The sequence below is a fragment of the Vollenhovia emeryi genome, unplaced genomic scaffold (genome assembly GCF_000949405.1).
Source record: "Vollenhovia emeryi isolate VEMERY1.0 unplaced genomic scaffold, V.emery_V1.0 DF939172.1, whole genome shotgun sequence".
In the NCBI taxonomy this organism is placed as follows: Eukaryota; Metazoa; Arthropoda; class Insecta; order Hymenoptera; family Formicidae; genus Vollenhovia; species Vollenhovia emeryi.
This window is the reverse complement of record NW_011967194.1, coordinates 718,038-745,671: the sequence shown is the minus strand read 5'-3', so window position 1 is coordinate 745,671 and position 27,634 is coordinate 718,038. Positions and strand designations below refer to the sequence as shown.

General features: G+C 42.6%; 7 protein-coding genes across 13 annotated transcripts; 3 read left to right on the top strand and 4 right to left on the bottom strand.

Moving 5' to 3' along the window:
- Positions 1-428: 428 nt before the first annotated feature.
- On the bottom strand, positions 429-6,079 carry LOC105563730 (glutathione-specific gamma-glutamylcyclotransferase 1). Its single transcript, XM_012015590.1, has 4 exons — positions 4,834-6,079; positions 2,187-2,222; positions 1,820-2,082; positions 429-1,699 (listed from the first exon to the last, which is right to left on the bottom strand). The coding sequence occupies exons 1-4, from the start codon at positions 4,990-4,992 to the stop codon at positions 1,438-1,440; spliced, it is 720 nt and encodes a 239-aa protein (XP_011870980.1). The 5' UTR covers positions 4,993-6,079; the 3' UTR covers positions 429-1,437.
- A 205-nt stretch (positions 6,080-6,284) lies between these two features.
- Positions 6,285-8,476, bottom strand: LOC105563729 (hsp70-binding protein 1). Its single transcript, XM_012015589.1, has 5 exons — positions 8,319-8,476; positions 7,754-7,973; positions 7,030-7,432; positions 6,718-6,967; positions 6,285-6,628 (listed from the first exon to the last, which is right to left on the bottom strand). The coding sequence occupies exons 1-5, from the start codon at positions 8,360-8,362 to the stop codon at positions 6,418-6,420; spliced, it is 1,128 nt and encodes a 375-aa protein (XP_011870979.1). The 5' UTR covers positions 8,363-8,476; the 3' UTR covers positions 6,285-6,417.
- A 196-nt stretch (positions 8,477-8,672) lies between these two features.
- Positions 8,673-10,160, bottom strand: LOC105563728 (transcription initiation factor TFIID subunit 10-like). 2 transcript variants are annotated; one of them, XM_012015587.1, is made up of 4 exons: positions 10,081-10,160; positions 9,758-9,969; positions 9,578-9,642; positions 8,673-9,301 (listed from the first exon to the last, which is right to left on the bottom strand). In XM_012015587.1, the coding sequence occupies exons 2-4, from the start codon at positions 9,866-9,868 to the stop codon at positions 9,100-9,102; spliced, it is 378 nt and encodes a 125-aa protein (XP_011870977.1). In that variant the 5' UTR covers positions 9,869-9,969; positions 10,081-10,160; the 3' UTR covers positions 8,673-9,099. The 2 variants fall into 2 exon arrangements, with proteins under 2 accessions (XP_011870977.1, XP_011870978.1); XM_012015588.1 differs by having other exon boundaries at positions 10,075-10,153.
- Positions 10,161-10,262: 102 nt separating this feature from the next.
- LOC105563727 (histone acetyltransferase KAT2A-like) lies at positions 10,263-13,547 on the top strand. The gene is made up of 5 exons (XM_012015586.1): positions 10,263-10,674; positions 10,779-11,738; positions 11,817-12,374; positions 12,453-13,174; positions 13,309-13,547. The coding sequence occupies exons 2-5, from the start codon at positions 10,780-10,782 to the stop codon at positions 13,500-13,502; spliced, it is 2,433 nt and encodes an 810-aa protein (XP_011870976.1). The 5' UTR covers positions 10,263-10,674; position 10,779; the 3' UTR covers positions 13,503-13,547.
- Positions 13,548-14,045: 498 nt separating this feature from the next.
- Positions 14,046-19,069, top strand: LOC105563725 (histone acetyltransferase KAT2A-like). Of its 6 annotated transcripts, none has more exons than XM_012015582.1 (5): positions 14,046-14,377; positions 14,485-15,466; positions 15,543-16,100; positions 16,183-16,907; positions 17,091-19,069. In XM_012015582.1, the coding sequence occupies exons 2-5, from the start codon at positions 14,499-14,501 to the stop codon at positions 17,282-17,284; spliced, it is 2,445 nt and encodes an 814-aa protein (XP_011870972.1). In that variant the 5' UTR covers positions 14,046-14,377; positions 14,485-14,498; the 3' UTR covers positions 17,285-19,069. The 6 variants fall into 6 exon arrangements, with proteins under 6 accessions (XP_011870972.1, XP_011870971.1, XP_011870973.1 ...); XM_012015581.1 differs by having other exon boundaries at positions 14,445-15,466; XM_012015583.1 differs by having other exon boundaries at positions 14,047-14,377; positions 14,498-15,466.
- A 91-nt stretch (positions 19,070-19,160) lies between these two features.
- On the top strand, positions 19,161-23,142 carry LOC105563724 (actin, clone 403-like). The gene is made up of 4 exons (XM_012015579.1): positions 19,161-19,533; positions 19,620-19,998; positions 20,117-20,352; positions 20,742-23,142. Exons 1-4 carry the CDS (start codon positions 19,408-19,410, stop codon positions 21,129-21,131), a joined length of 1,131 nt encoding a protein of 376 aa, XP_011870969.1. The 5' UTR covers positions 19,161-19,407; the 3' UTR covers positions 21,132-23,142.
- Positions 21,480-27,186, bottom strand: LOC105563787 (male-specific lethal 1 homolog). The gene is made up of 4 exons (XM_012015692.1): positions 25,873-27,186; positions 23,807-24,561; positions 23,513-23,731; positions 21,480-23,424 (listed from the first exon to the last, which is right to left on the bottom strand). The coding sequence occupies exons 1-4, from the start codon at positions 27,184-27,186 to the stop codon at positions 23,325-23,327; spliced, it is 2,388 nt and encodes a 795-aa protein (XP_011871082.1). The 3' UTR covers positions 21,480-23,324.
- Between the last annotated feature and the right edge of the window lie 448 nt (positions 27,187-27,634).

Genomic DNA, 27,634 nt, shown 5'->3' with positions numbered 1-27,634 from the left:
TGAAGCACACCGCGCTTCGAGAAAACATATATTATGCATACATTATATCGTTATGTTGCTGTAATATTACATTGCAATATTTCTGAAGGCGAACATTTTACCGTTGCTGCAATGTTGCACTCTTGCGATAAATTACTGCTAAATGTTGCTGAAACCTTGCTGTGCTGTATGGGATATATTTAATAGTAGAAATTCGGGTAGGCAGGGATTTTGTAATTGATCGACAGATTTACTTTTACAATGTGATTTTTCATTTGTATATTAATAAAAAATATTATATAATAGTCACAGCTTCTGTACTTGTCCATGAATTTTTCTCGTTTTCTTATTTGTATCGTTACTTGAAAAGGATCTGAAGTAAGGTCGAAACGTTGTAGCAAATTCAATAAAATTTGCTAGTTAACAATAAGTTCACTGTTTTAATTTATTTAAAAAAAGTATTTCGTTTATATTTTTATCCGCAACTTGGCGATTATAATTCTTAGTGTATTAAAATAATAAGAGAGATAATGCTGTCTATGTTAAAGTAGTAAAGAAATTCCAAATGTACACGTGTCCAGCTCGTTGGACGATACAAAATTGCGCAACCGTCTCACAAACATCCCCCAAGGAAGATGTATATCAGTAGCGAGATCATATTCCCAAAGAAATTTGCAGCTAACTGCCTTTTAAATTTAGAGGCTAATAGATAGCTTCTTTTCTTTATACTTCTCTTCTTTCAGTTAGTTACTTGTCTCTCTAATTTAAGATTCTTTCAATGTCTCTACAAGAATTGTGATCTCGCTATTAATTTACGCACTTTTATTTATATGGAAATTTGTACTTGAATTGCATCCCTGCTTAAAATATTAGAATATGATCAGATTACATTAGATTACGTGCAATTTCGATGTAAATATAATCTTATTAATCAGTGTCCAGCAAACTCAATGAAAAAATTTCCCCGACTTTTTCCTGACATTTCCAAATTTCTAAAATTCCCGGTTTTCCAGATTTCCCTGACCACTGGACGCCCTGTTAATTTACATTGAAACTGCATTACAATCTAATGTAATCTAATCGTATTCTATCTATCACGAGACACGGTAGTGTCAAGTATAAGCTCGCTAGAACCGCGTGCGCGAGACCGACCGTGTAGTTTACGCGAGTTGACAGGCCCACAGATTTTCGGATCTCAACAACGGCAGATCCGACCAACTTCTAAGTGCACTCAAGCGATAGCTTGGGTACGGTTTGCATAATAAAAGTGTTTCTATTGTTGTCCCACATGCCCCACGAGTAGGGATACTGCAATGCAAAGTCCGCGGCTCTGAATTTTCACGTAAGAAATTATTTTAAACAGGGATGATTCTCTCTCATAAGGAAGTAAGCTGCCGCTTCCTCCATTTCTTCGATCTGCGGTCAAAGTTGAAAGACACAACTGTGCAATCTCATTGGCTACATTTTTACGCAACGCAAGCTCTTGGACGGAATCCGCGTGCTGAATTGAAAAGAGTTCTCCCGGGGTCGCCCGTTAACTTCCTCGGCGCGGACGGCCGATTCCGCGTCCTCGTCGAGGTCGATGACGAAGTCGTGATTTCCCATCAGCATCGCCAAGCACATGCTCTCCTCCTTTATTTGCGAACGCACCAATATTTCCAGCGTGAAGAGGTGCTCGTCATGTGCCTCCGGCAAATAACGGTGCATAAACTCCGCCAAGCTGTCACACAAATCAAACAAATTCTCTTATCGTCTTATTATATAATTCGTAACGTTATCGACGTGCCGGACAATAATATACGAATTTAGAAAACAATTTTACATTATGTATCTCATTTACCGCAAGAGGTACTCGACGTTATGTCCGCTCGAACCGGAACATTCGGTAATTTGACGCGCTATAGTCTGCAACGATGCCTCGCCGAGCCACTGCTCGTTCTTGTTGGTGGCGATGTAAATTACTACAGGGAATTGCTTATTCCCGTCCCGGCTGTGAAATGTCGTGACGGTCGTCAGGTATCCTCCTAAAACGCACTCGCGGCTCTCTAAATAGGATAACGCCTCAGTGTCTTGAAGTTGAAACGCTCGTCCATAAACTACAGCCTGTCATCGAATAAAAAAAAAATTATATCTTGCATGTAATTCCCATGATCGAGATTTGTATTGCGGCAATATAATATACGCGATTGTAATATGAAATTAAGTACCTCTTTGTCCTCGATTAGGGTGGCCACTCGCCCAGGCTGCAACATAAAAGGAACAGTGATGTAATATACCCGATCCTATTGAGAGATTACGAAATCATTTGAGAAGAACCGAATTAGTTTTATATTTAAAATAAATTATTCCGACGCTAACATCCTGTCACGGCTCTTTAGTCCTTCGTTCCTTCGAATTTGTGTTTATCACACGAGAGTCTTACGAATTTTATTAATTGGTTGAATCACCTGGTAAACAATTTTTCATGCATGAACATGAATAAATATAAAGAATTATTATACATCAAATATGTCCATACATATTTTTACGTTGTACATTTCTATGTAATTTTATACAATGCTACACAGTTCTGTATAATTTTACAGATTTATCCATGCTTTTATACGAAACAATTTTTTATGCGAAAAATTATAAGCTCAGCAATTTTTTCCCTTAAAAAATTTTTCATATAAAAGTACGTATAAATCTATAAATTTATATAGAACTGTGTAGAATTGTATAGAAATATATAGTATAAAAATATGTATGGCTATATTTCGTGTATAATTTTATACATAATACTGTATATTTATGCATGCTCATGTATGAACATTTTTTACCTGGTAGTTTGTATGTTTGAAAATCTTGGATGTGACACGAAATTTGTTATATATACATAGAACAATTCCCTGGCGACAGATGTATAGCATTTAATTTGTATTAGAAGATTAGATTATTATATTGCGTGCGTTTGCATATCATGTAATACAAGCTTGTATATAAGCAGAAAATATCGCACCGTTGCAAAATGCAAAGCAAGGAATAATAAGCAACGGAGCTTATCTCTCATTGAAGATATCAGTTACTACTGGTTTGTAACTGGTTGTATACAGTTTCGCGTAATTTATACGTAAGTGTAATACAAAACGCATGACCGCAACATTCATTCGTCCCCTCTTCCCTAAAAGGGAAAAACATGACTTTTACAATTAGAGAACTTCTTACGAGGACATTCTAGAAATGTAAGATAGTCTCTATGTATCTTACATCTAAATAAAAACAACTAAATAGTCGCTTTTATAAACTTGATTTGTAATTGATAATTAATTCCAGACAGTTATATTTATTACACATTGATAATAATAATTACGTATATGTTTTATATCGTTTTTCCGTTGAAAACGGATAAAAGAAAACAAAGGAGAAGATGACAAAACACGCGAGTTTTCTTGTGCATGTTGAAACAAAGGGAAGACAGAAATAAATCTCGAGCACCTAAGCTATTTTTATTTGAAGCACGTGCGAATTGGGGTTCCACAAATTCCGCGTAATTTTATCAAAATGATATCAAAATGATCACGTACGTGTCGACGGACTCTTATCGAGCCGAGTCGAGCGCGTACAAATGATCAATGTCGCAAAAAATGTATCGTATGCTTGGAATCGGGCCAGCGTGAGGAAAAGAATGCACGGCATATGTATTGTACGTACACGAGCGAGCGCAATAAAATTCGGATATTAATAGGGTTCGTAAATGACTAAAAATAAAAATCACGCGCAAAAAGCATGGCACATATTTACGTACGCAAAAATGTATTACAAATACTGCGAATATATATCCCGTCAAGGATAACTATATGTTCTTCTTTATAGTCACGGGATTTCGTTTGCTATTTTATCGTATCGATAGGGTCGTTGCCGCAGAAGTTCGCTTTATCCAAAGTCCGTATACAGCTGCTACGATCTTTATTATCACGTGAACCGAAGATGAACGTCGTCAAGCATTAGTACGCGCCGCGAGCTGACGTGTAAAACAGTATCAGTGATAGTAAGGCCAATAAAATATATCTTAAAGTTTTAATAATTTTTATGCTTATCGTATTACAGCAACAACTTTTCAACATGTACCGAATATGTAAAGCGTGTGCAGCGTAAATTAAGTGTAGAGAAAAAGTCTCCCTATTATGGGATAGGCTCCTAATACGAGACAGCGGAGTTTCTGCTAAATGAATAGGCATCGTCTGTTGGTTCCAGCATGAATTTACTGCCCTTGGAGTGAAATCTGTTTTAGTGGAAAATTGTTAGATCGTGTAATCGTTGCGAAAGAAGATTTGCCATTTAATTCGGACGTCGAAAACCTACTATCTCATGTAAAATCCTATCTCATAACTTATAATAGACGACTTTCTTCTATGTGTAGTATAATGTATTAACTCTGGCAAGCGATCGTGTCTCAAACGTGCAATTTCATTATACCCGTCGAGATAACATCTGTGACATTTTCTGAAATGAATTCATTATTCCGATTATTCAAACATGAAATTACATTGTTCGGCCACCGTCTCAGATTTCATCGGTCGGACGCTTTTTGCGTTATGTCGCGTTTTAAAAACGTGTTGAAACGAATTAGTTGGGGACTCTCAAATGTAAAGAAATGACATTAGAAACGTTCCTGGGGCATTTTGCGATATTTCGCGTATAAAGATAACATCAGAATGTCACGCCTCTTATACCAATGAGAAATGATTCGTCGAGACGATGTCGATTCGACATCGATCGACAAATCATTTCTTGCTGAGGGTGACGAAGGTGGTACTCGGCGATAGTTGACAAGGAATAATGGAAAAACTGAAGGAAAATACCAATTTGGCTCACCTTTTCGGCCGTTCCACGATGCGTAGTGTTGCCCTGCCAGAATCGCCTGCTGTAGCCCTTCACATAGCCGGTTGTACTTTTGTTGTACGAGAAACCGGGATACCAGCAGAGCGACCCGTATCCAAATATCCAAAGTTCGTTTTCCTGCGTACCATTCATCTCCGTGCTATCTGGCAAAAAAAGAAGGTCGAGCAACGAGCAAGTCTCTCTATCGCGTATTTCTGCCCTATTTTTTTTCCTTATTTCTTTCTTATCTCGTCTCTGGTAGCGTTCAAGTGGCTAAGTAATACTTATAAAAACTGTGTTTCTTCCCTCTATAATTGTCCTACCTTCGCCACTTTCTTAGCTCATCTTCAGGTAGGACACTATCAGCTTCACATTCTACGATACTACATTTGCCGTCGAGAATTCATTTCATTTACTCTCTTCATAATTAAAAGACATGTATCGATACACCTTTACACTGCGTTTCTCAGTTTCTGTAAAAGTTTGGATACTCCCGAGTCCGTCTCGCTCGATGAAAAATCCGTTTCAATTGGAATTAATTTCAATCAGTTTAAATGTTTCTCCATCGAAATGAAGATTTAGCTACAATGTTCATTTCAGTTGCAGCAGATCGCCAAGAGGTCTCTGTCGGGTCTTTTTCGATGTTTATCAAGCAGGTTTCACTTTTGACACCGATTGCCGAATCAATCCTCGATCATCGCGCTGGTGCACGCGTCTGAATTCTTCGCGGAGATTTCAATTTACTAATTCGCTGGGCGGTTCGCGTATTCGACGGGATACCTTAACTACGAGATGCTTCTTTTTCCCCGTCATCCTGACCACGTGTCGTCCGTTTCATGCCTGGAACCTCAAGATCGATCTTGGATCAAGTCGGTCAGGGAAATCCGCTCCAAAAAAGTCAATCTCTCAACAACTGTTGCAAAATCTCCAGCGAACGTATGCTCAAGTATTCCCGACATTTGGAGGATCCCGGAAGAAGGACGAGTTAACAGTGCGAAAGCTGCCGGCTGACTGTGCCAACCGGCTAACATTTGGTTAACTAGAACCGGGCCCGCGCCAACAGGAGAAAAAGAGAAGGGTGTCGGGAGAGAGCACGGCGGACTGTGGGAAGACGGAGAAGAGTCGAGTACAAGGCGGTACACGCCAGCAGAGAGATCGTGGTGGGGGATGGATGATGAAACGAGCCGACCGATTGACGCACCGGACGTGCGTGAGCATTCCGTTGATCGGATCAATTTGGAGAAACGCCGATTCGTATTATCCAAGTTCACGACAATTGGCTCGTACGCGCGTGTTTAAAATGCAGGAAGTTATTACGCGCATACGCGATTCGGAACGTGAAAGATTTTAAAAACAAATTTCGTCAATTGTGCTTGGGCTGGTAGTCGCGAAACACAAGATTGGTCTTACAAACATTGGTCTGCGAAACAAAATATTCCGATCGATTTGCTCGACACATACAAGAATCAGTTTTATTTACTACATTTAGTTATCATCTATACGCACATTCCTGTAAATTACTTAAAACCGGTTAGACAAATGTTGTGTTTATTAAGCGAAAAGATCGATACAAATTCGTTATCTCTCTTGACTTGTATCAGGCTCGGAAAACACTTTGTCCAGGAGTTCGGCGCACATGTCTATCTCGTCCTGATTTTCCACAGGTTTCAATTCTGTCAACAATTGCTCCAAAGTGGATCTTAAAAACAACTGCGATCGCCGGCATTCCTTCAGCGCCGGTAGGAAGTTATCGTTCACCATACTACTGAGCACTCTCAGCAGTTGTTCCCTACGATAAACGTAATACTCGATTTATGTCGGATGCGAGGAAAATACAAGAAATGCACGCGTCTCCTTAAAATGTCACGGTTGCGTTACCTCACTTCCGGTTGTAAATTCATTCTACCCAGCAATCCCGCTGCTTGCTCCACGAATCCCATTTTTACCAAGGTATATTTTACTTGTTTATTTACGTTATTCGAATTATCCTTGCTGCACAAGCTGGAAAGCAAAAATGCGGACTTTATCTGCAGTTTCTCCACCGGACTTTGCATCGCTCGCAAAAGCACCGAGTAACCATCGTTCCTATCCATATATTTTAACGACGCTGGATTGCCCCTGGCTATACCTGTGTTTAAAATATAACCAATGAGATATAAAGTCCGAGCCTCGTGCCCTTCCGTCACTTACATGACACCGCGTACAAAGCTTTTATCCTGGCCTGCTCCGACGGGTCTGTATCGATCATAGACAGCAGCACAGGAAATACTCCGGCTTCTAGCAACTTGTCTTGGCAAAATGGATTATTTTGCGCCAATTCGGCGATGATATCAGCTATCCGCCATCTAATGTTACTGTGCGAGGAATTCAGGCATGGTTGAAGTATCGAGAAGCCCCCAATGTTATACAAGTCGTTGGCTATGTCGATATTGTCCACGAAATCCGCCATCCTTTCCAATGCACTCTCGTACTCCGACGAATCATCGTCCGCTCGTAGATTAGTGACATTGGTCAGGACTTTTACAGCTTTCTGCAATTCCTCTATTACGTTTACCGTTAATGATGACAATGCCTCGTTCAAGAATGTCTTTTTCTGCAACATATAAACACATTCATTAAGGCCTGTGTCCACGATGCTAGAACTTGGTCAAAGTTCTAGTTCCGGGAAACGCGTGGCCAATCAACGTGCAGCTTTTATGGAATAACTGTAAGTTGATTGGCCACACGTTTCTCGAAACTAGAACTTGGACCAAGTTCCAGCATCGTGGACACAGGCCCTTAGACATGAACGAGTGGCGATCGTGGCGCAGAGAAATGTGCGCTGCTTACTAAACAAATGAAGAAGTGTTCAGAAAAGTATCAATTTTGAGAGGTTCTTGTGAGAGATTTTAAAGAAATTAAATAAATTTCATACTTGGTCGTCCAACGGATAAACTGGCTTATTTTCCGAGTTCTCGGACTTTGCCACATTCATAGCGTATTTGAGCAACCCTTGCATGTTTGTTGGCTGCCTCGGTTGGTCCGGTAACGGTTGCGGTGGGGTTTGCTCGTTATTAGAGCTTGAGGGGCCTTCGATGGACAATGGTCGCGCACTACTGTTCGACTGCTCTTGCTTGGCATCTTTCTTCAGGTCTCTGTTCTCAGGCAAAAAGACGTTTCATGTAAAACCTTTCACGTATAGCCTTCCGTGTGGTGAGAGGCGACTAATAACGCCCAGAGGACACATGGCCGTAAAGGTAGGGTAAAGAAAGGATAAGAATACAGGGAAGACGGTAAGAAAGGAAGTTAAGAGGACAGAGTGCGCTATATAGTTGACGGCGTTCCCATGAGGGGGAATTTATTTTAAAAAGTAAAATGCAAGTTTCTTTTATTTCCCCTCTACGGGGACGCCGTCAACCGTTAGGTTAGGTTGTTTAGCGTGTTTCAAATGCAGGTGGTTAAGTGGAGGTTAATTAACGTAAAATAACGTTAATACGTACTTGTTCATTTTGACGCTACTCTGTTTAGCGAAGGATGGGCCCATCAACTGACTAACGCCGCTTAGAAACCGGCCTCTTCGCGATCAGTCCTCAACTGACTACATCACTTTTTATGGGACTTTATATTTCTGCAGATTTACGAATCTCTTCGTACACAAGATGTCGCCCTATACGAACGTATGTGGAACTTGGGTAAAGTCGCCGTTTACTTAATCAGTCGTCGATAACAAAAATTCCTGAACTTGCCAACATACCTTGGTGACAAAAATTTTAATTTCAAAATCTCGATATAGTATCAGGGGAAAATAATCGAGTAAGATGTACGTGACATGTCCAGTATTCTAGGAGGCACAATTTTATTGCATTGTCGACATTTTATTGAATTTACTTTTTAATTTCTTACAAAAACACTAGCACAATGATACAATGATATAATAAGATGTATATCCACGTAACCATGCATTATAATTACACGAAACTATAACGTTTAGACTTACTCATACAATAGCGTTGTTCTTAACAAAGTAGAACTGTTTAGATATTTTATACATACATGTTTTATTAATACAAGTATATTATTAATATTACTACATTAATAAGATATTTATATTTATTGCATTCAAATTAAAACATACGTAGTCCTGAACTCCTTTTCTTTACATAACAATATATCATTTTTATTCAAGATAGACTTTAGCTCAGACTCTTCCAAGATGCATTTCCATATTGTTAATTGCATCGATGTGATTTAACAAAGTGCACGTATCAAATTGTAAAGCGATCAAACGAAATAATGTGGTTTTTTCACTATTATGCCATATTCCGCAACCGCTGGTGTCAGATCTTCCATAGTAAGAGTATAACGTCGGTCTTTTCCCTTTGTTTTTGAATTCTGATTAGCGCCGCGTGTCTTGCAATGCTGTAGCGCATCGTTGGCAATTTCTGAGATAAACTTTTGCGCTGCCAAGGACACCAGGCGTACTCTAAAGCAATAAGAATGTATCGTTCTTGCAATAGAGAACAAATATTACCATCCCCTCCAAATAATAAGATAAAATAAGGGCATTAGTAGGCATTGGTGTAGATACATGATTTTGGTCAGCCGTTTAACCCTTGATTTAAATAACATTAGGCTTGTTTTCTGTTCCTACACTAGTGAACTAGTGCAATAAATTGGAGTAAGACAAGCATATTTTTTCTCATTCTAGCTTACTGCACTAGTTCACCAGTGCAGGAACAGAAAACAAACCCATACTTACATCCTAGGATCGGTAGCGTTGAAACCAGCTGTGTGCAAGTAATGCTCGGTGATGGAATCAGGTATCTAACGTTAAAGAATGTACAATACATAAAAATTACAACATATATAACGTGTCCGATATGGGACACGTAAACATAATTTGGTTCTCGAGCGAAAACAGAAGAAAATAGATCGATACCGTTGGCGTGTAATCCTCCAGTTGCAACAGGAAATCCGACAGCGGTTGTCCCGCAGTCTTGGTTTCCTCGCTGTAAATCGGTGGCGTTTCCCTTCCAACATTCTCTGCCATTTCTCGTGCAAGGCGAGGTAAAACTGCTATGGATTCCTAACTCAAGTCACTAAACGCAGAAGCGAATTGTGTCCAGCTGTTCCGTGATTTGCCCCTGAAACCTGGCGATTTTTGCCCTTCCTCTCGTAAATGTTTACTTTTTTTTTGGAAGCACAGTAATACTTTCTTAATGTAGCAATACACAAATTTCTTGATGCTCTACTCACACGCACCTAGCAACCTGGACGCGTTGGTGTGTGCACCAAATGATTGACTCTGCGGCCTGCGCTCACACACGCGCATCCTTGTCGCTCATTATGCGTCGAAGAAGGATAGCGCGTCAACGCCGCGAGCGTCCAAAGCATGGTGTAAAGATACAAGGTGAAACATTGCGCATGTAACCAATTTTTGGGGGCAAATCGTTCCTTAGTTCTTGCTGCATTCAACCGCAATGATTTGTAGTTTCAAGGTCGAGGCAAGTTTCTGATTGGTTGGCACTGCGCATCCACCGGATTGCTTCGCCTTGTATCTTTACACCGTGGTCCAAAGCGTCCAAAGCGAACGCAGCCATAACCCAACCTAACTTAACCCTGGTCGGAGCATTGTCTTTTAAATCAACGATACTAACAAATTGTAGAAAACGTGGCTATAATAGCAGAAGAATAACTCGTCGTAATGGACCAGTCAATCGAAAAGATTGTCAAATGCTCATTACTCCATGCGTGAGCCAACGATAAGAAATTATTTGTAAACGAAAGCGCGATTAACTTAGATTTGCACGAAATTGCAACTTATGTTGTTTGTATCGAGACGAAAAGTTTTCTAAGGTAAGTTTACAAGCGTAGATACGTTACTCCGCCTTGGAAACTTTGATGCGGCTAGGGAGTGGCTTATCCAATTCTCGATATGACCAACCTGATTTTTTTCCAAGGATGGCATCCGAGGACGTCAATTCTCTTGCAGCGTCAGCTTCTTCGGAAGAGACTGGACAGCCTGTTAGCAGTACCTCGCAGGAAAGCAACAACAAGGATACAAGCTCGGTTAAACCACAGACTCAGGCGAGCAATCTCCAACGGATACACCAACGCAAGCAGCAGACGCTCAACTGGCCACAGGAAAAGAAATTGTTAAAACTCGCCAACTACAGTGCTTGCCAAGCGGAGGAGTGCAAATGTATAAACTGGAAAAACGCACAGCCACCTATAAGGTCGCCGAAGGGCGAGATACAGCAACCTGTTATCACCTTTTCCGATCCGTGCAAGACGTGTACTCATTCTCTAGAAAATCATGTCAAGCACTTACCGGCTCAATTTGTCGAGCTCAACAAATTATTGGGAATGGCTGTCGACGCGGACAACATTTTAACGTGTACACACAGAGAAGCGGATCCCGATACTAAGAAGGTTTATTTTTACTTGTACAAGTTGCTGAGGAATTGTATTTTAACTATGACAAAGCCAACCCTAGAAGGCAGCCCGTTCGGAAAGCCACCATTCGAAAGACCTATCATAGCGAGAGCAGTGATGAATTTTGTTTTATTTAAATTTAGCCACTTGCCGCCAAAAGATTGGCTAGCTATGTACGACATGGCAAAGATGTTATTGCATTGCTTGAACTATTGGAATTTCGAAGCGCCCAGTGCCAGACAAGTAACAGTCAGTCCGGAAGAAGCCGCTGCTTACAAAGTCAACTACACCCGCTGGCTAGTCTTCTGCCATGTGCCTGCATTCTGTAACTCTTTACCACATCACGACACTCCTTTAGTATTCGGGAAGACTCTCCTGCAAGCAGTATTCAGACCACTTTGTAGAGAACTAGTGAATAAGTGTCACATTGAAAGAGATAAATTAACGCCGGAGAAGAAAGTTATAGTTCTAACACACTTTCCCAAGTACGCATTGAATTCTCTTTCGCTCAATGTTCGTCCTGCGTAATTTTACCAGCTACTACATAACTCTTTGTATTTAAGGTTTCTTTCGATGCTGGAAGCTGAGATTTATTCCGACAGTTCGCCCATGTGGGATCCTGAATTTAAACAAGTACCGCCGGCTCATCTGCAAGCTGTCCTGGAATCGAAGGCGCAGCAAGCAAGAAAGACTGGCGAATTTGAGAAAGTCACCGTCCCACCGAACGAAAAAGATACTTATACCACGATAAATATTAGTCCCGGGATAAGGAGGCTTCCCGAGAAGCGTTCTTTCGAAGGACGACCGGATGCAAAGAAACGCAAGTGCGAAGAGGCTTTTGAGGATTTGCCAGACAAAACTATCGCTGAAATTGTCGCGACTATTAATGACCCCAAGAACATGTGTGGCCCAGACGCGGTATTTCCTCCGGATCTTCCACGAGACGAAACTGCGAAAATTGAAGAGCGCAGGAAGATCATAGAGTTCCATGTTATCGGAAATAGTCTGACGCAACCTGTGTCTAAGCAAACAATGCTTTGGCTAATAGGATTACACAATGTATTTAGCCATCAATTAATCAGAATGCCCAGAGAATATATATCTCAATTCGTCTTTGATCCGTGAGTATTGTTGAAAAATAATATGTTAATTTATTATATAAGAATTTATCTAGCGACGGTCTATTGTTTGTCACGCAGGAAGCATAAAACGTTGGCCCTGATAAAAGACGATCGTCCAATCGGCGGTATTTGTTTCCGCACCTTTCCTGCTCAGGGTTTCACTGAGATAGTGTTTTGCGCTGTTACGAGTCAAGAGCAAGTGAAGGGCTACGGAACGCATTTAATGAACATACTGAAAGATTATCACATTAGAAACAACATACTGCATTTTCTCACGTTCGCGGATGAGTATGCCATCGGATACTTTAAAAAACAAGGATTTGGTAAAGACATCAAGCTGCCCAAGACAATTTATCAAGGATACATCAAGGATTACGAAGGAGCGACACTGATGCACTGTGATTTGAATCCTAAAATAGTGTACACCGCATTTACAGCGGTACTAAGGAAACAAAAAGAAATCATCAAGGAATTAATTGCTCAGAAGCAGCAGGAAATACAAAAAGTTCATCCGGGTTTAACGTGCTTCAAAGACGGCGTAAGAAGTATTCCTATCGAATCCATTCCGGGAATTCGCGAAACCGGCTGGAAGAATTTCGCTCAGACGAGAACGAGAGGTGTGGCTAAAGGAACGCAAGGTTCAGAACTTGTAGACTGCATGGACATGTCCGAGTCTCTTTCTAACGCTTTGAGCAATGTTTTGAATAGCGTCAAGAGCCATTCCACAGCTTGGCCATTTCTGGAGCCTGTGAAGAAAGATGAGGTTCCAGATTACTATGATCATATAAAATATCCAATGGGTGAGCAAAAAGATATACGTTTTAAAACGATCGAACCACTTTGGAATCAATTATTATGTAAAGTAAATAATATTCAAATGAGAAAATTTAATAATAAATTAGAGACTAATGACACATGATATTTTATATTGCAGATCTCAAGACTATGGAAGACCGTTTGAAATCTAAATATTATGTAACTAGAAGATTATTTATTGCAGATATGACACGAATTTTCACAAACTGTAGACTGTACAATAGTCTCGATACCGATTACTGTCATTGCGCGAATGTTCTGGAGAAATATTTTCAGACGCGTATGAAAGAGATTGGTCTATGGGACAAGTAGACTTTTCAAGTGTCTTGTGATATAATATACAAAGTATCAAAACAATGTTAAATTTGTATTCATTATTTGTTACTTCTATAAGCTGCTTGAGATAGTTGCCAATACTTTTAATTTTATTTAAATTATTAATTTATGAATAAAGGGACACATTTTTTTCTTTTCTTTCTTTTCTATAATACAAAACTTGATATTGCATATATAAATTTAGAGTAGTGAAAATTTCGGATCTAACAAATTTTTATTTAATACGAAAACTGGAATCGAGAGTAAGAATTTTTTTTAAATCTAAAGATTTCAGACCACTAAACTCACGCGACAGCCAATCAACGCTCGGTATATACCATTAGTCTGAGAAAAATGGAAAACGATTGGCCATTGCGTATGGACATGCATTATCTCATAACGTTGCCGCATTTCCTGATACAGCAGCACACAACGCTGTGATATAACCCGAGGTCTGTTCTTTACAGCTGAACTGACTGCACTGGTTCAGAGTTGATCTTTCTTCCTCCCCATTGGAAAGAGAGAGATAAGCTCTGAACTAGTGCAGCCAGGTGAAAGGGAACAGACCCCCTGAGCTGTGAAAAACTGTACTGTATATGACGACGGCGATCCCGTAAAGGGAGAAAAAAAAACTGTCCTGTATATATCAACATAATAATAACATAACAAATTATAGAGAATTTTAGAGAAAGCTGGTTTATGACGGCATGACAATTGTACGGATATCGTAATCGTTTATTAATATCTGGATATTATTGTCGAATAATTGAACAAAGTGTACCGTTGCGAGTAGAAGCGACTTGATTAACGTAAAATTGCGACCGAATTGCCCTGTATTGGAGAATGCACTTGTAATGCGCGTGTAAATTGACGTGAGTTGGTTGAAAATGTTATTACGATGAATGATTAATGATATACGGCTGGCTCTGTTGGTTATAGGTAGGCATTTGTTTAGAGGAATATGACAGGAATGTTTCAGTGACGTTTCGCAGAATGGCATCCGAGGACGTCAACTCTCAGGCAACAGCCTCTTCGGAGGAAGCTGGTCAGCCTGTCAGCAGTATCTTGCAGCAAGAAAGTAATAATAAAGACGCGCATGCAGCTAAGCCGCAGGCCCAGGTAAACCGTACGAGTAATCTCCAAAGGATACACCAGCGCAAGCAGCAGACGTACAACTGGCCGCAGGAGAAGAAACTGTTGAAGCTTGCGAATTATAGCGCCTGCCAGACGGAGGAATGCAAGTGTACGGGCTGGAAAAACGCCCAACCGATCATAAGGTCGCCGAAGGGCGAGATACAGCAGCCGGTGATAAACTTGTTCGATCCGTGCAAGATATGTACGCATCCTCTGGAAAATCACATCAAGCACCTGCCGGTTCAGTCCGAGTTGGAAATCAACAAATTGTTGGGTATGGCTATCGACGCGGACAATATTTTTGCGTGCACGCACAGGGAGGCGGATCTCGATACCAAGAAAGTATATATTTATCTGTACAAATTGTTGAGGAACTGTATTTTAACTATGGCAAAGCCTGCCGTGGAAGGCTCGTTGGGGAAACCGCCGTTCGAGAGACCCAACATAGCAAAAGCAGTAATGAACTTTGTTCTCTATAAATTTAGCCATTTGCCGTCGAGAGAATGGCAGGTTATGTACGATATGGCAAAGATGCTTTTACACTGCCTCAATTATTGGAACTTCGAAGCACCCAGTGCCAGACGGTTGACAACTAGCGCGGAGGAGGCTTCTATCTACAAAATTAATTATACCCGCTGGCTCGTCTTCTGCCACGTGCCTGCATTTTGCGACTCGTTGCCGCATTACGACACTCCTCTGGTTTTTGGCAAGACCCTGTTACAAGCTGTATTCAGATCAGTTTGCAGACAATTAATGGATAAGTGTAATAATGAAAGGGACAAACTTGCACCGGACAAGAGAGTCTTGGTCTTAACGCATTTCCCTAAGTATGTTGCCAATTTCTTTTCCATTTTATATACACAGGTGACGCATCGAGCTGAATTGTAATCTCTTATATTTAAGGTTTCTTTCGTTGTTGGAAGTAGAAATTTATTCGGATAATTCGCCCATTTGGGATCCTGAATTTAAACAACTTCCGCCTTCTCACTTTCAAACTGCCTTGGAATCAAAGGCTCAAGCAAGGAAAACGGGCGAGTTCGAAAAGGTTACTGTCACTCCGAACGAGAAAGATAATTTTACAACGATAAACATCAGTCCTGGAATTAAGAAAATCCAGGAGAAGCGTCCTAACGCCGAAGGGCGTCTCGACGCAAAGAAGCGGAAAACTGACGAGACTTTTGAGGATCTGCCGGACGAGGCCATTGCTGAAATTGTTGCATCTATTAACGACACTAATTATCTGTCTGGTTCTGATGCAGTGTTTCCACCGAACGTGCCACGGGACGAAACCGCAAAGATAGAAGAAAGTAAAAAGATAATAGAATTTCATGTAATTGGAAACAGCCTTACGCGACCAGTCTCTAAGCAGACCATGCTTTGGCTGATTGGGCTACAAGATGTGTTCAGTCATCAATTACCAAGAACGCCCAAAGAATACATTACTCAGCTTGTTTTTGATCCGTGAGTGACACAAATCTAATACAATAAGCGTTAAATCATTTTACCTAATACATTCGATAAAACAGTATTTGTTATCTTGCAGAAAGCATAAAACACTAGCTCTGATAAAGGATGGTCGTCCAATCGGTGGGATTTGCTTTTGTATGTTTCCGACTCAAGGCTTTACAGAGATAGTGTTTTGCGCTGTTACGAGCCACGAGCAAGTAAAAGGCTATGGAACACACTTGATGAATATGTTGAAAGATTATCACATTAAGAACAACATACTGCATTTTCTTACATTCGCGGATGACTTTGCTATTGGATACTTTAAGAAACAGGGATTTAGCAAAGATATAAAACTGCCCAAGACGGTGCACCAGGGGTACATAAAATATTACGTGGGAGCAACGTTGATGCATTGCGAGCTAAACCCAAAAATTGTATATACTGAATTTACGGCAGTTATTAGGAAGCAGAAGGAAATAGTGAAAAAGCTGATTCACCAAAGGCAACAGGAAATACAGAAAGTGCATCCCGGCTTAACGTGTTTTAAGGAAGGCTTAAGGGGAATCCCAATCGAGTGTATCCCGGGGATTCACGAGACTGGATGGAAAAGTTGCGCTCAGACTAGAACGAGGGGCGTGACGAAAGGAATGCAAGCTCCAGAACAAATGGACACGAGCTTAGATGTGCCAGAGTCACTATGTAATACACTAAATGGTGTATTGAACAGTGTGAAGAAACACGCCACAGCGTGGCCTTTTTTGAAACCTGTAGATAAAAATGATGTTCCGGATTACTACGATCACATCAAATATCCTATGGGTGAGTTTAAAGGTGCGCGCCCACGATGCTAGAACTTGGAATTCTAGCATCGTGGACACGGGCCTTGAGAAAAGTGCCTATACATCTAACTGATTAAAATAGGTATATGATACTATAATCATCTAGTTATCGGCCGAATGTAACAAACCAAAATGTATAACGACATATCCATTCGTGTTGTAGATCTCAAGACGATGCAAGATCGCTTGAATACGGGATACTATGTAATAAAGAGATTATTTATAGCGGACATGTCACGGATTTTCACCAACTGTAGATTGTATAATAGTCCTGACACTGAATATTACCGTTGTGCCAATGCCTTGGAAAAGTACTTTCAAACGCGCATGAAAGAAGTCGGACTCTGGGATAAGTAGAGCCTTTAAGACTGTTAATAATTATAACGTTGGCAATTGTTACTTCCTAATTTATTCTTTTTACTAAGTATTATTGCTTTAGAAAGAAAATCCATATCTCCAAATCGTCGTTGCTTTTTTTTTGTAATATTTGTACAAAGGTAAAGTTAAACAGATATCCACACTCGTGGAAGTGCCTGTCGGAATAATTAAAAAAAAAAAAAGTTTTATCTTTGTACCATTCTTCACTTATCTACAATATTTCTCATTCTTTATATTCTTGAAAATATGCTTGTATTTATTACAGTTTTAATTGATTCCTTCAAATACGTATATATACATATATTCCGACATGCATCTCACGTTAATTCAATGTGAATATACGCGTGTTGTGTGTGCATGTGTACATAAATGCATATAGCTGTATGCATAAAGCTAAGTCGCTTGTCTAATCATAATTATGTATTTCACATATTGATTGCGCGAATTGTTTATACGTGGCCTTTTTACTATGTTACGCTATATAGCATTCTGATGTTAAAAATATCAAGAGTGGTTTATGCAAAAACTTCAGACTGAAGTGGGTACTTAATTTCACAGCCTAATTAATATCATTAGTCGAGCAGTTAATTAAGGAGCGTAATACAGCAATTATAAAGATCGCTCTAGTGGGCGATCAGTCAATGGAACAGTGATTCTCTGTAATGCACGTTGGTTTGTAAAGTATTCTCAAAGGAACAGAGCTTGTTACCTGGAAGCGATGTGAATGAGATAGAATAAGACAGCACATTTGCGTTATATGTTCATATCAAAATTGATATATGTGTGTGTCTGGATGTACATACATGTATAGATAGAATAAATTGATTGATTGAACAATTCTATAACACATGGTAACAACTTTTGAAGGGCCAATATAATTGTATCACATTCTTCTAAAACTACGTAACGTTGTTTCCTAAATATGTCTTGTGAAACCGCCGGGCACTTCGATTATCTATTTTTAGAAAAGTGCACACACTTATGGGAGACAATTTAGAACAATTGAGACTTTTTAGCCCGTTAATTCTACGAGCTTCCCTTACTTCCTTCGTTTCTTATTTAATTTTGTCAATCTCTGGCGTATATGGAGAGAACTCGTTGAACGAATAACAGTTATGTTCTGCGATCGAATCTTGTTAGCTCGATTCATTTTACTTGTCATTTAGCCATCTATCTTTAAATAGACTTGAATGACGGAGGGAATTTTGTCTTTGAATAAAATTTGTTGGCTTGAACAATTTTTGCAAATGAAATTACCCTCTTGCGTTATGTTTGCAGTCTAGTGCAGATTGTAGAGAGATCGATGCAGGAACGTAGGAAAACGCATGCTCTAATTACCGCGAGAACTTCGTGCATTTATTGAGGATAACGCTATAAGCAGTAGCTGCCAGTTATAATTGGCATACATTAAACAGCAATTAAGTCTTTTATTTAAAAAGATACATACATATTTCTCTAAAGGGTAAGAAACGCACGAAAGGAATGCTATCTATATTAAATTTTACTTCTTTTCACAATACGTACTGGTGACAAAAAAGTCACAATTGTAATATGTACTTGTATTATATTCTGTATTATACTAAGAGCGAAACACTACTTTTAAACATAGTTTTATTCATATCATTTATGCGCACGTTATTTTTAATGTTAAAAACTGTGCTATGTTAACTATGTTAAAAGCTATGTATTATATTTACAGATTATATTCTCGTTATTAATACATTCACTGTGTAATTTACAAATTTATAAACAGGTTTTACCAAAGCCAGAGTCAACTTGTCTTCTTTTAACAATAAACGAAAGTGTCCTTTCTATGTTTATTGATGGACAATCAAAATCCATTGGTGTTGAGTCAATTTGAAATATTATTGTTCGTTTCTGAAGTCATCATATAAAAAGACATGGGTGTGTGCGTGGATCTGTGAGCGGAAGGAGGGGAGCTCATATAAAGCAACAACTCTTCTAGGAGGAAACGCAATGCTTCAGAAGCCAATGTCACGCGAGAACGTTGTACACATCTAGTCTCTCTCGGTCGTTCTATTTATTTATCTGCTGTAAGAAAATTCGCGTTGCTAAAATCATCCGCTTAATATTATTCTAAAATGTGCGACGACGACGTAGCCGCGTTGGTGATTGACAATGGCTCGGGAATGTGCAAAGCCGGATTTGCCGGGGATGATGCTCCTCGAGCTGTGTTTCCCTCTATCGTTGGAAGACCCCGATATCAGGTATGCAAAGCATGGGTGTACCTAATAGATGAGTTGCATTTGCGCAATGAAATATCCAATTGTGTTCTAATCGAGAATATGTTTAGGGAATTATGGTCGGCATGGGACAAAAGGACAGCTACGTAGGCGACGAGGCGCAGAGTAAACGGGGAGTTCTCACTGTTAAATATCCTATAGAACACGGTATCGTCACCAACTGGGACGACATGGAGAAGATCTGGCATCATACGTTCTACAACGAGTTGAGAGTCGCGCCAGAGGAGCATCCCGTTTTGTTGACGGAGGCTCCCCTGAACCCTAAGGCCAACCGCGAGAAAATGACGCAGATCATGTTCGAGACCTTCAACACTCCGGCTATGTACGTTGCCATTCAGGCTGTCTTGTCTTTGTACGCGTCAGGACGTACGACTGGCATAGTGCTGGACAGCGGCGATGGGGTGTCCCACACAGTACCGATTTACGAAGGTATTTCTCTCTTCGTTCAGTTTCTCATGATATGCTCGTTGGTGTCGTACGATCTAAAAAGAATCAATGTCTGTTGTGTATTTGACGTCGCAATATATTTCTTCCATTTTTTTTCCAGGATACGCCTTACCTCATGCGATTTTGCGCCTGGATCTGGCCGGCCGCGACTTGACAGATTACTTGATGAAAATTCTGACCGAGAGGGGCTACACCTTTACAACTACCGCAGAGCGTGAAATCGTGCGTGACATCAAGGAGAAGCTGTGTTACGTAGCTTTAGACTTTCAGCATGAAATGGCGACAGCCGCTGCGTCAACTGCGTTAGAGAAGAGCTACGAGTTACCGGATGGTCAGGTAACGTTGAAGCATCTCTTGTAATCGACGCAAAGCGAAGACTTCTCGGTGACCAAATCTGTATCTTTTATTAAGAAAGACGATCGAGTGTCTTTCGAGAAAGAGCCAGAACTTTAGCAATTGTACCGAAATTTTTAAGTCAGACCGCTAAAAGTTAGCGAACTTTACAGAGCTGATTTACATTGACTCGAAAATGATGTCTGAATTATAAATAGAAAGAAGTACAGATAGAGCTGTAATCTAAATGTAACGAATGACGATAATGGAGGTAGTGTAAGCTCATTAGCATTAATCGCGCGCATTTGCGTCGAGCGAGTGTTAACTCGTCATGGGTTGGCTAGCCGCGCGGTCAGTGGACGAAGACGTAACGGATAACGGTTTGATTCCAGGTCATCACGATCGGCAACGAGCGCTTCCGTTGCCCGGAAGCGATGTTCCAGCCAAGTTTCCTGGGTATGGAATCCTGCGGCATACACGAGACGACGTATAATTCGATCATGAAGTGCGACGTCGACATCCGCAAGGATTTGTACGCCAATTCGGTGCTCTCGGGCGGCACTACCATGTATCCGGGCATCGCCGATCGAATGCAGAAGGAGATAACGGCGCTCGCGCCGCCCACGATGAAGATCAAAGTAATCGCGCCGCCCGAAAGGAAATACTCTGTGTGGATAGGCGGCTCGATCCTCGCTAGTCTGAGCACGTTCCAGCAGATGTGGATCTCTAGGCAGGAGTACGACGAGCTAGGACCGTTCATTGTGCACAGAAAGTGCTTTTGAGATGCCATCATCCAGAACGCTTCTCGACCGATATTAATCCTTAGTGGGCCGTACGCAAGATAACTGAAACAATATTTATTTCCTGATTAGTAATTTATTATTTCTTTAATATATTTTTTCTTACATGTTTCCTCTCGCTCTTGGCGCTTTTTGAAAAATGTTTCACTAAGACTTTTTTCATCTTTAATCTTTTCCTTGATAAATGAACATTTCTTGATTCCTGAAATTGATTCCGATCCGATCGTCGTTGAACTCTCGTCCCATTCGCACGTGCAAGTTTTAACGATATTTTTATTCCTTTAAACGCTTTAAATCTGGGAATTTGTGCATATTAAACAGAGCCATTGATTCAATGTCTTTTTTTTTTATTTCTAAAATGTACTCGATGTTATATTACACAGTAGGACGTTTAAGGCGGATGTGACATCGGAGAGCCTAGTTCTCCCTACGTCCCTCTTAGACACTTTCATACAACTTTTGACACACAGTACATCTGCCGACATAACAAAATTCTCTCTGTTGACGCATATACATTAGAAAATAATAATTTACATGTTCTTTCTCATAGAGCGTTGTGTCGCATATATTTGTATGTACTAAGAACTCTCAATCGGTAATTCCACAGCTAGAAAAGTCTGTCATTTACAAGATATTGATAATTACATTTCGTAGTATCGTAGCATCGAATGCTGTTTTGTTCATGAAATTTTACTAATTTTCATGGACGGTTAATATATTATCTTACAGAATATGTATGTAGCTTAAAAAGTAGAACGTAAAAAATTCTATCTCTAAAGAAAAATATATACAATTTTCATTTTTACTCATCCGAGATAAATTAATCAGCAGATCGAAATATGCGAAAATAATGTATCATCTGCGTCGATTTTTTTATACGGTGAAACTATAGTTTCATAACAACGCAAATAAAGTCGGAATTATCACAAATCCTCTCGGATAGGATGTCAGAATTCGATACACCAATATTTGGGGACACCGTGGATGAGAAATTGGTGAAAAATTAACATTCGTATAATTGTATTTACCAAATATATAATACGCCACCAAGTCAGTATAGTTAACTTGAAATTTAATTGAACTGATTGTGCATAGAAAATGTTTTACTTAGAAGAAACTCGTACCTTGGATCGCGATATTAATGACTTAACAATTGTCCAAAGTTCTTCTCCGCCTGCTTCGGATTTTGACATTCAGCATGCGTGGGGGCAAGAGATGCTATACCGAGGTCGCTTATACAATCTTATTTGTAATCCAATAAGATTATAACATAGATGGTATCAAAAAGCGATCCAGTTTCGTTTACAGATTTTCTTGACGCGAATATGTTTCCTTAGTGAAAAGTTCAAGTTATTCCGTTAGGCCATCAAATTTTCGCCAAGGAAATGTTAATTTCATCGAGGAATCTGTTGGTGAGAGGAAGCGCGCGTTTTCTGAAACACTCTCTATACAATACATTTGTACTGTAAATTTTTAAGTTAACCAATCGCACGTTTGCAACAACGGTTAATTTTTCCAAAAATACCTATCGCCCCTTAGACGTGAAATTATGACGAAACGCAGAATTTATTAAGTACCAAGAAAGGCTACACAAGATTAAAAAATTCATTATATTCTTCCATTATGTAACATTGTTTTATAACATACTCTTACCAAGTGAATATTATCAATGTACAGGATTTCGTTAACCATTTTTTTAAATAATTGTTAGCAAAGGATGTATTTAATTATAAAATAATATAAAGAGTATTCTGTATAATTGAAGCGGTAAAAAGCTTTGCAAATATCGATATTGTCAACTCACTGAAAATGGAGCGGAAATCTGGTCTGGAGTTGAAAAAATGTTGATTATGCCGAATTGATATTTCGGTACGTTGCGATACTCATGGTTATGTAAATAAAATGACCAACACCGAGTACAAAATGTAGAGTAGATCAAGTATCAAACAAGTATTGACGATGAATTTACTTAAATAAAAATGTAGAAAAAATAGATAAACTATACTATATTGCATATATTTAAAAAGTCAATAAAAATATCTTTGGTGCCCCTGTCTCGCAAACGAAAAACGCTGTTTCAATTATGGCGTGAGGGAGCGATAGTAGTTTGAGGAATTAAAAATTAACGGCACCGATGAAATCAGTTCTGTCCACTTTTATAAAAATTTCTATCTTCTAAACTTTTCTTCTACCTGTAGATTTTCTTCTACCTGTTGAACGTTTAGGACGTCGACACTTAATTCGCGTTATATTCGACCAGGGTAAAGAGAATTCGCTGAAAGATAAAGTTTATGCTCGTTAACGTTTAATACATAAGCTATTTAAGGTATATGCACGTACATTTAAGACATAGACTCGTTTACCTTGAAGTGAAACTAGGAATAGGAGCGCCAAATGCAGTTACTGGCAAACGAGCATCTACTTGGAGACTTTGAATTTGTTCTATATCAGGCCACAAGGACGTTACGGTTTCCTCCTCCATGGACGAGGGACAAGGACCGGTGTGATTGGTATTGTAGCACGTAGCTTGATGATTTTGACGTTCCTGACGTTGTTTTAACTTCTCTATATGCCTTTGTTCCCTAAAATATACAAGCGAGATTATTATATACTGCTCTCGGGGAGAACGGAGAGCGCCCTAACGACATTTTACTAACCTTATCCTTTGTACATCCCATCGCTTTCTCCTCCTCTCGTCGTTCTCCAACTTCAAGTGTCTCTTGTTAAAAATTTCGTCGTCCAAATTCTCAGTTCCCTCCATCGTGTAGCAACTCGTGTACATCTTGACCCTCCAGTGCGGCACCTCTAACGTATTCTTGGCTTCTTTTGGGCTAGACTGTTGCATGTTTAACGCGTAAGTTGAGTCTCCTACGGCTGTATAATAGTGTTCCTCGGTGGTGAGAAAGGACTCCTTCTTCACGACAGACTTTGCCTTCTTGTCGCTCTTTCTGCTAGTCTCGTGCAAGGTCTGGGCCAGTATCTTTTCTTGCATTCCATCCGAGTTACCGATGGCGGACGAGCAGGAGAGCCCTCTCTTCTTCTTGCTGCCGGTGGACAGGGGAGTCGGATCCGATCGTCTCTTCTTCTTGTCTTCCCATTCGAACCTCGCTTCGTTATTGGGCTCCTGCTTGACCTCCAGCTTAATTTGATTATCGTGCGGCTCCTGTTTGACAGTGGTGATGCCGCCGCTGGTGTTGAGACGTATCTTGAAGCTCTCGTGCAGGGTATTGCCGGCCTCGCACTGGACAGTTCTCTGGTGCAGCTGCTCGCTGGTCGAAGGTACGTTGACCGAATTGACACTGGTGGGCGAGCAGGCGCCCAGGTGCTCCGAGCCGGTGGAATTCTCGCTACATTCGGACCTCAGCTTCTGAAGGCTCACGCGCCTTTCCATACGCTCCAGACGCAGTTTCAGCTGCAACATACAAACGCCATTCCGTCATCGACATCTCTTACACGTCGCCACCCCTTTACAGACATCTCCAAGGTTATTTACACTTCTCGTGTACGGCCCGTACACCGTCTTTCTCTCCTCGCAAATCATGTCGTTTACCCTCGCCTCGACTTTCGTCGCGGTTTTTGGTTATGTGTCCGCGGGTTAATTCGACGATGTCGCTCGCGCTCGGTCATTCGCGCCGTCAACGAACGTCGTCGACGCGCGGTATCGGTGTCTCGCGCGCGCGGGAGGGCACGGCGTCGGGAGTAAACGGGGGCGCGCACCGCGATCTACTGGCGCGATTGCCGTTTCCCCCCTCGGTTCAACTTGGTTCAACTGTCATTTTCAAATCGCGAAAACGCAGCAGCGAGAACGTCGTCACTCCCCGCGCGAAGGAGCCCCGAAATGTCTCGCGAGCGAGCGGTCTCGCAATGCGGAAGTAGCGCCACCACGTGTTGACACCGCGCAAGTTGACCTTCACGGTCAACCCGTTCCCCGCGTGGTACGTACATCTAGGTTAGGCTAGCGCGCGAGCGGGGCGCATTTTTACAAAATGGTGCCAGGAGTCGCCGAGCCGCCAGAAGCTCCGCGAGGAGAGCGGGACTCGCGGCCGGAAATACGCGCGAGCCGCTTAGATCAGGCCGGTAAGCTCGGGTCTACTTTATTTGTCGTCGACGACGACCGTGAGGAAGCGTCGCGCGCCCGAGACTGTGAATGAGCGCCGAATCAATCGACGACGAGGAGAGCCAGCTCGCTTTTCCACAAGCTCGATCTCCGTGCAGCAATCTTTCGGCGTCGTCGGGCGCTTACGCAAAAATCAGGCGGATAAACGGGATCGGAGGACGAATCAGGTTTTCAATTGAAACTCGCGCACGATGACTCACCACCGCGCACTCGCCTCACCGCATTCCGCGTCTCTCGACTCCCGAGCACCTTCCGAGATTCAAAAGCTTTCCCCTCGCGCTAAAATAGATGCCCGTGAGGGTTTTCGCGGCTTAACCATAGAAATGGAACGATGGAGACGGACACCTCCACGGTTCTTGCACTCCGCGAAAATTAATATTTTGGGAAAGACATTTAAACGCGCGCGCGCGCGCCTGCCCGCTCTGTTTTGCTCCGACATCGGCGTTGTCGCTGCATTCGAATCGCCAAAGGGGCCACGCGTGTGTGCCTCGACAAACAAATCGCGTGGAGTAAAAACACCGTTTTGAATCGCCTCCTACGAGGCCGGTGACCCCCGGCTCGCCATTTCGACTCGGGGGAAGGGCATTTTTCCTCTCGGCCGCGTACCGTCTCGTTTTCCTGGCGCAGCGCCGTGAGTAGCTTGTCCTTGGTGACGATCTGCTCGAACTGCTGCTGGATAAGGTCGAGGTGGAGCAGCAGCAGCTCCTTCAGGTGCTTGACCTCGGTGAGATCATTGTGACGGGAGTCGTTGCCGCGCAGCGGACTAACGCCGAGAGCGGCGGCCGGCGCGGCGCCGTCGGTCATGCTGGCGTACATATGATCGAAGTCACATGGAAAAGTGAGGATACCGGTGGTGGCGGCGGTGGTGGTTGTCGTGGTCGCGGCGCCCTTGCCGTCGCCGTCCACCTCGCGGAACTCTTGATTGCGCGCGCTGCTGCAGACGCCGCTGCCGTTGGCACCGCTCACGGCGTTGCCCATCGTCGTCATCGGATTGCCGGAGGGATTGCCGTTACCGCCGGCGTTCGTGCCGCTCGTCATTATAGCCGCGGACGACAGCGACGACGATGAGGACGACGACGACGACGACGAGGACGACGACGACGACGACGACATCGCGACGGTGTTGCTGCCGGCGCGAATTGCGTTCGCCACCGCCGGCGGCGACGACGACGACGTAGTCGTTGTTGCGTTGGACAGATGCTCGTTCATCGCCGCGACCATGTTGCCGCGATTGTGGTAGTCCGAGTCCGAGCCCGAGTCGTCGTCGTCGTCGTCGACGACGATGTCTTCGTCGTCGTCGTCGTCGTCGTCGGCGTCGTCGCCGCGGAACGACGACGCGACGTCAACAATGACGACGGTAGTGGCGTTGGTGAAATTACTGTTGCTGTTGCTATCGTTGCCGCGTCTGCTCCTACCGACCGTCCGCGCGTCGATGCTACCGGCGTCCAGCAGCAACGGCGTCGTCCCGGCGCTGCTCGGCGTCAACTCGCGGTAGTCGGTCGTCGTCGCGGCGACGTCGCTGGCGCCGTTGGGCGCGCGCGTCGGCGCGCCTGTCACCGGGAACGATAACGCGTCGGCGGCGGAGATACAGCAACGACAGCCGCCGCCGCCGCAGGTGCGCGGTACTGTTGTCTCGCGACAGAAATTCACTGGCGTCGTGTCGCGGGCGTCGGGCAACGTCACGCCGCGGGGGCCGTCCGCGGCGCCACCGACGACGCCGCCGGTAACAACGGCCGCAACGCCGTTACCAATGATATCAGTGTTATTATTGTTCTTACCACCACCACCACCACCGACGCGAGAACCGGCACCCTCTCCCCTTCTCGCCCCGCCGCCGTTGCCACGGTTGCCGCTGACAGCGCCGGTCGCGGCGGCAGCAGCAGCAGCGGTAACCGCGTCGACGCTCCTCTCACCGTTCATGAGTCGGTTGCGCGGCGAACCGACGCTCGACGTTCTTTCGACGCGGTCGCACCGACGCCGACGCCGCTACGAGCATACCACCACGCGCTCGCCCCATGCATGTCGGGCGTCTCTGACGGTGCCCCAACGCCTCTCCGAGCGGACGCGACGCGATACGGACCCGAGATCCCGGCTTGTCGCTCGAGGGGCAATTGTCACGACGTTACGGACGATCGCGCGAGTGCCAGCGAGCACGCGCGAGGTATGCGAGCTTGCGAGCGCGGCGCCTCCGCTTCGTGTTTACTCGCAATACTCCTCGCGGACGCGCGACGGGACGGCGACGCGCGCGCCGCGTCGCGTTCCCCGCCTTTAGTCGCTCACCGTCAGAGGTCGTCATGGGGACCGTGACATGGAAACTTTCTTGCAAAAAGATTGCAAATCGAGAGTTTTACCTGCCAATTATTTGCAG

What these genes read in the sequence shown, in the direction of transcription:
- LOC105563730 (XM_012015590.1), bottom strand. Translation starts at nt 4,992, where the DNA reads ATGAATGGTACGCAGGAAAACGAACTTTGGATATTTGGATACGGGTCG. An exon ending in CCCTAATCGAGGACAAAGAG is followed by an intron (nt 2,083 to 2,186) that starts GTACTTAATTTC and finishes ATTCGATGACAG; the next exon opens with GCTGTAGTTTATGGACGAGC. An exon ending in AACGTCGAGTACCTCTTGCG is followed by an intron (nt 1,700 to 1,819) that starts GTAAATGAGATA and finishes TTTGTGTGACAG; the next exon opens with CTTGGCGGAGTTTATGCACC.
- LOC105563729 (XM_012015589.1), bottom strand. Translation starts at nt 8,362, where the DNA reads ATGGGCCCATCCTTCGCTAAACAGAGTAGCGTCAAAATGAACAA. An exon ending in AGCTTTGTACGCGGTGTCAT is followed by an intron (nt 6,968 to 7,029) that starts GTAAGTGACGGA and finishes TTTTAAACACAG; the next exon opens with GTATAGCCAGGGGCAATCCA. An exon ending in AATTTACAACCGGAAGTGAG is followed by an intron (nt 6,629 to 6,717) that starts GTAACGCAACCG and finishes CGTTTATCGTAG; the next exon opens with GGAACAACTGCTGAGAGTGC.
- LOC105563728 (XM_012015587.1), bottom strand. Translation starts at nt 9,868, where the DNA reads ATGGCAGAGAATGTTGGAAGGGAAACGCCACCGATTTACAGCGAGGAA. An exon ending in TGGAGGATTACACGCCAACG is followed by an intron (nt 9,643 to 9,757) that starts GTATCGATCTAT and finishes CTTTAACGTTAG; the next exon opens with ATACCTGATTCCATCACCGA. An exon ending in AACGCTACCGATCCTAGGAT is followed by an intron (nt 9,302 to 9,577) that starts GTAAGTATGGGT and finishes TTATTGCTTTAG; the next exon opens with AGTACGCCTGGTGTCCTTGG.
- LOC105563727 (XM_012015586.1), top strand. Translation starts at nt 10,780, where the DNA reads ATGGCATCCGAGGACGTCAATTCTCTTGCAGCGTCAGCTTCTTCGGAA. An exon ending in GTTCTAACACACTTTCCCAA is followed by an intron (nt 11,739 to 11,816) that starts GTACGCATTGAA and finishes TTTGTATTTAAG; the next exon opens with GTTTCTTTCGATGCTGGAAG. An exon ending in TCATATAAAATATCCAATGG is followed by an intron (nt 13,175 to 13,308) that starts GTGAGCAAAAAG and finishes TTTATATTGCAG; the next exon opens with ATCTCAAGACTATGGAAGAC.
- LOC105563725 (XM_012015582.1), top strand. Translation starts at nt 14,499, where the DNA reads ATGGCATCCGAGGACGTCAACTCTCAGGCAACAGCCTCTTCGGAGGAA. An exon ending in ACTCAGCTTGTTTTTGATCC is followed by an intron (nt 16,101 to 16,182) that starts GTGAGTGACACA and finishes GTTATCTTGCAG; the next exon opens with AAAGCATAAAACACTAGCTC. An exon ending in TCACATCAAATATCCTATGG is followed by an intron (nt 16,908 to 17,090) that starts GTGAGTTTAAAG and finishes TTCGTGTTGTAG; the next exon opens with ATCTCAAGACGATGCAAGAT.
- LOC105563724 (XM_012015579.1), top strand. Translation starts at nt 19,408, where the DNA reads ATGTGCGACGACGACGTAGCCGCGTTGGTGATTGACAATGGCTCGGGA. An exon ending in CACAGTACCGATTTACGAAG is followed by an intron (nt 19,999 to 20,116) that starts GTATTTCTCTCT and finishes TTTTTTTTCCAG; the next exon opens with GATACGCCTTACCTCATGCG. An exon ending in ACGAGTTACCGGATGGTCAG is followed by an intron (nt 20,353 to 20,741) that starts GTAACGTTGAAG and finishes GTTTGATTCCAG; the next exon opens with GTCATCACGATCGGCAACGA.
- LOC105563787 (XM_012015692.1), bottom strand. Translation starts at nt 27,186, where the DNA reads ATGAACGGTGAGAGGAGCGTCGACGCGGTTACCGCTGCTGCTGCTGCC. An exon ending in TGCGCCAGGAAAACGAGACG is followed by an intron (nt 24,562 to 25,872) that starts GTACGCGGCCGA and finishes TGTATGTTGCAG; the next exon opens with CTGAAACTGCGTCTGGAGCG. An exon ending in TGGGATGTACAAAGGATAAG is followed by an intron (nt 23,732 to 23,806) that starts GTTAGTAAAATG and finishes TGTATATTTTAG; the next exon opens with GGAACAAAGGCATATAGAGA.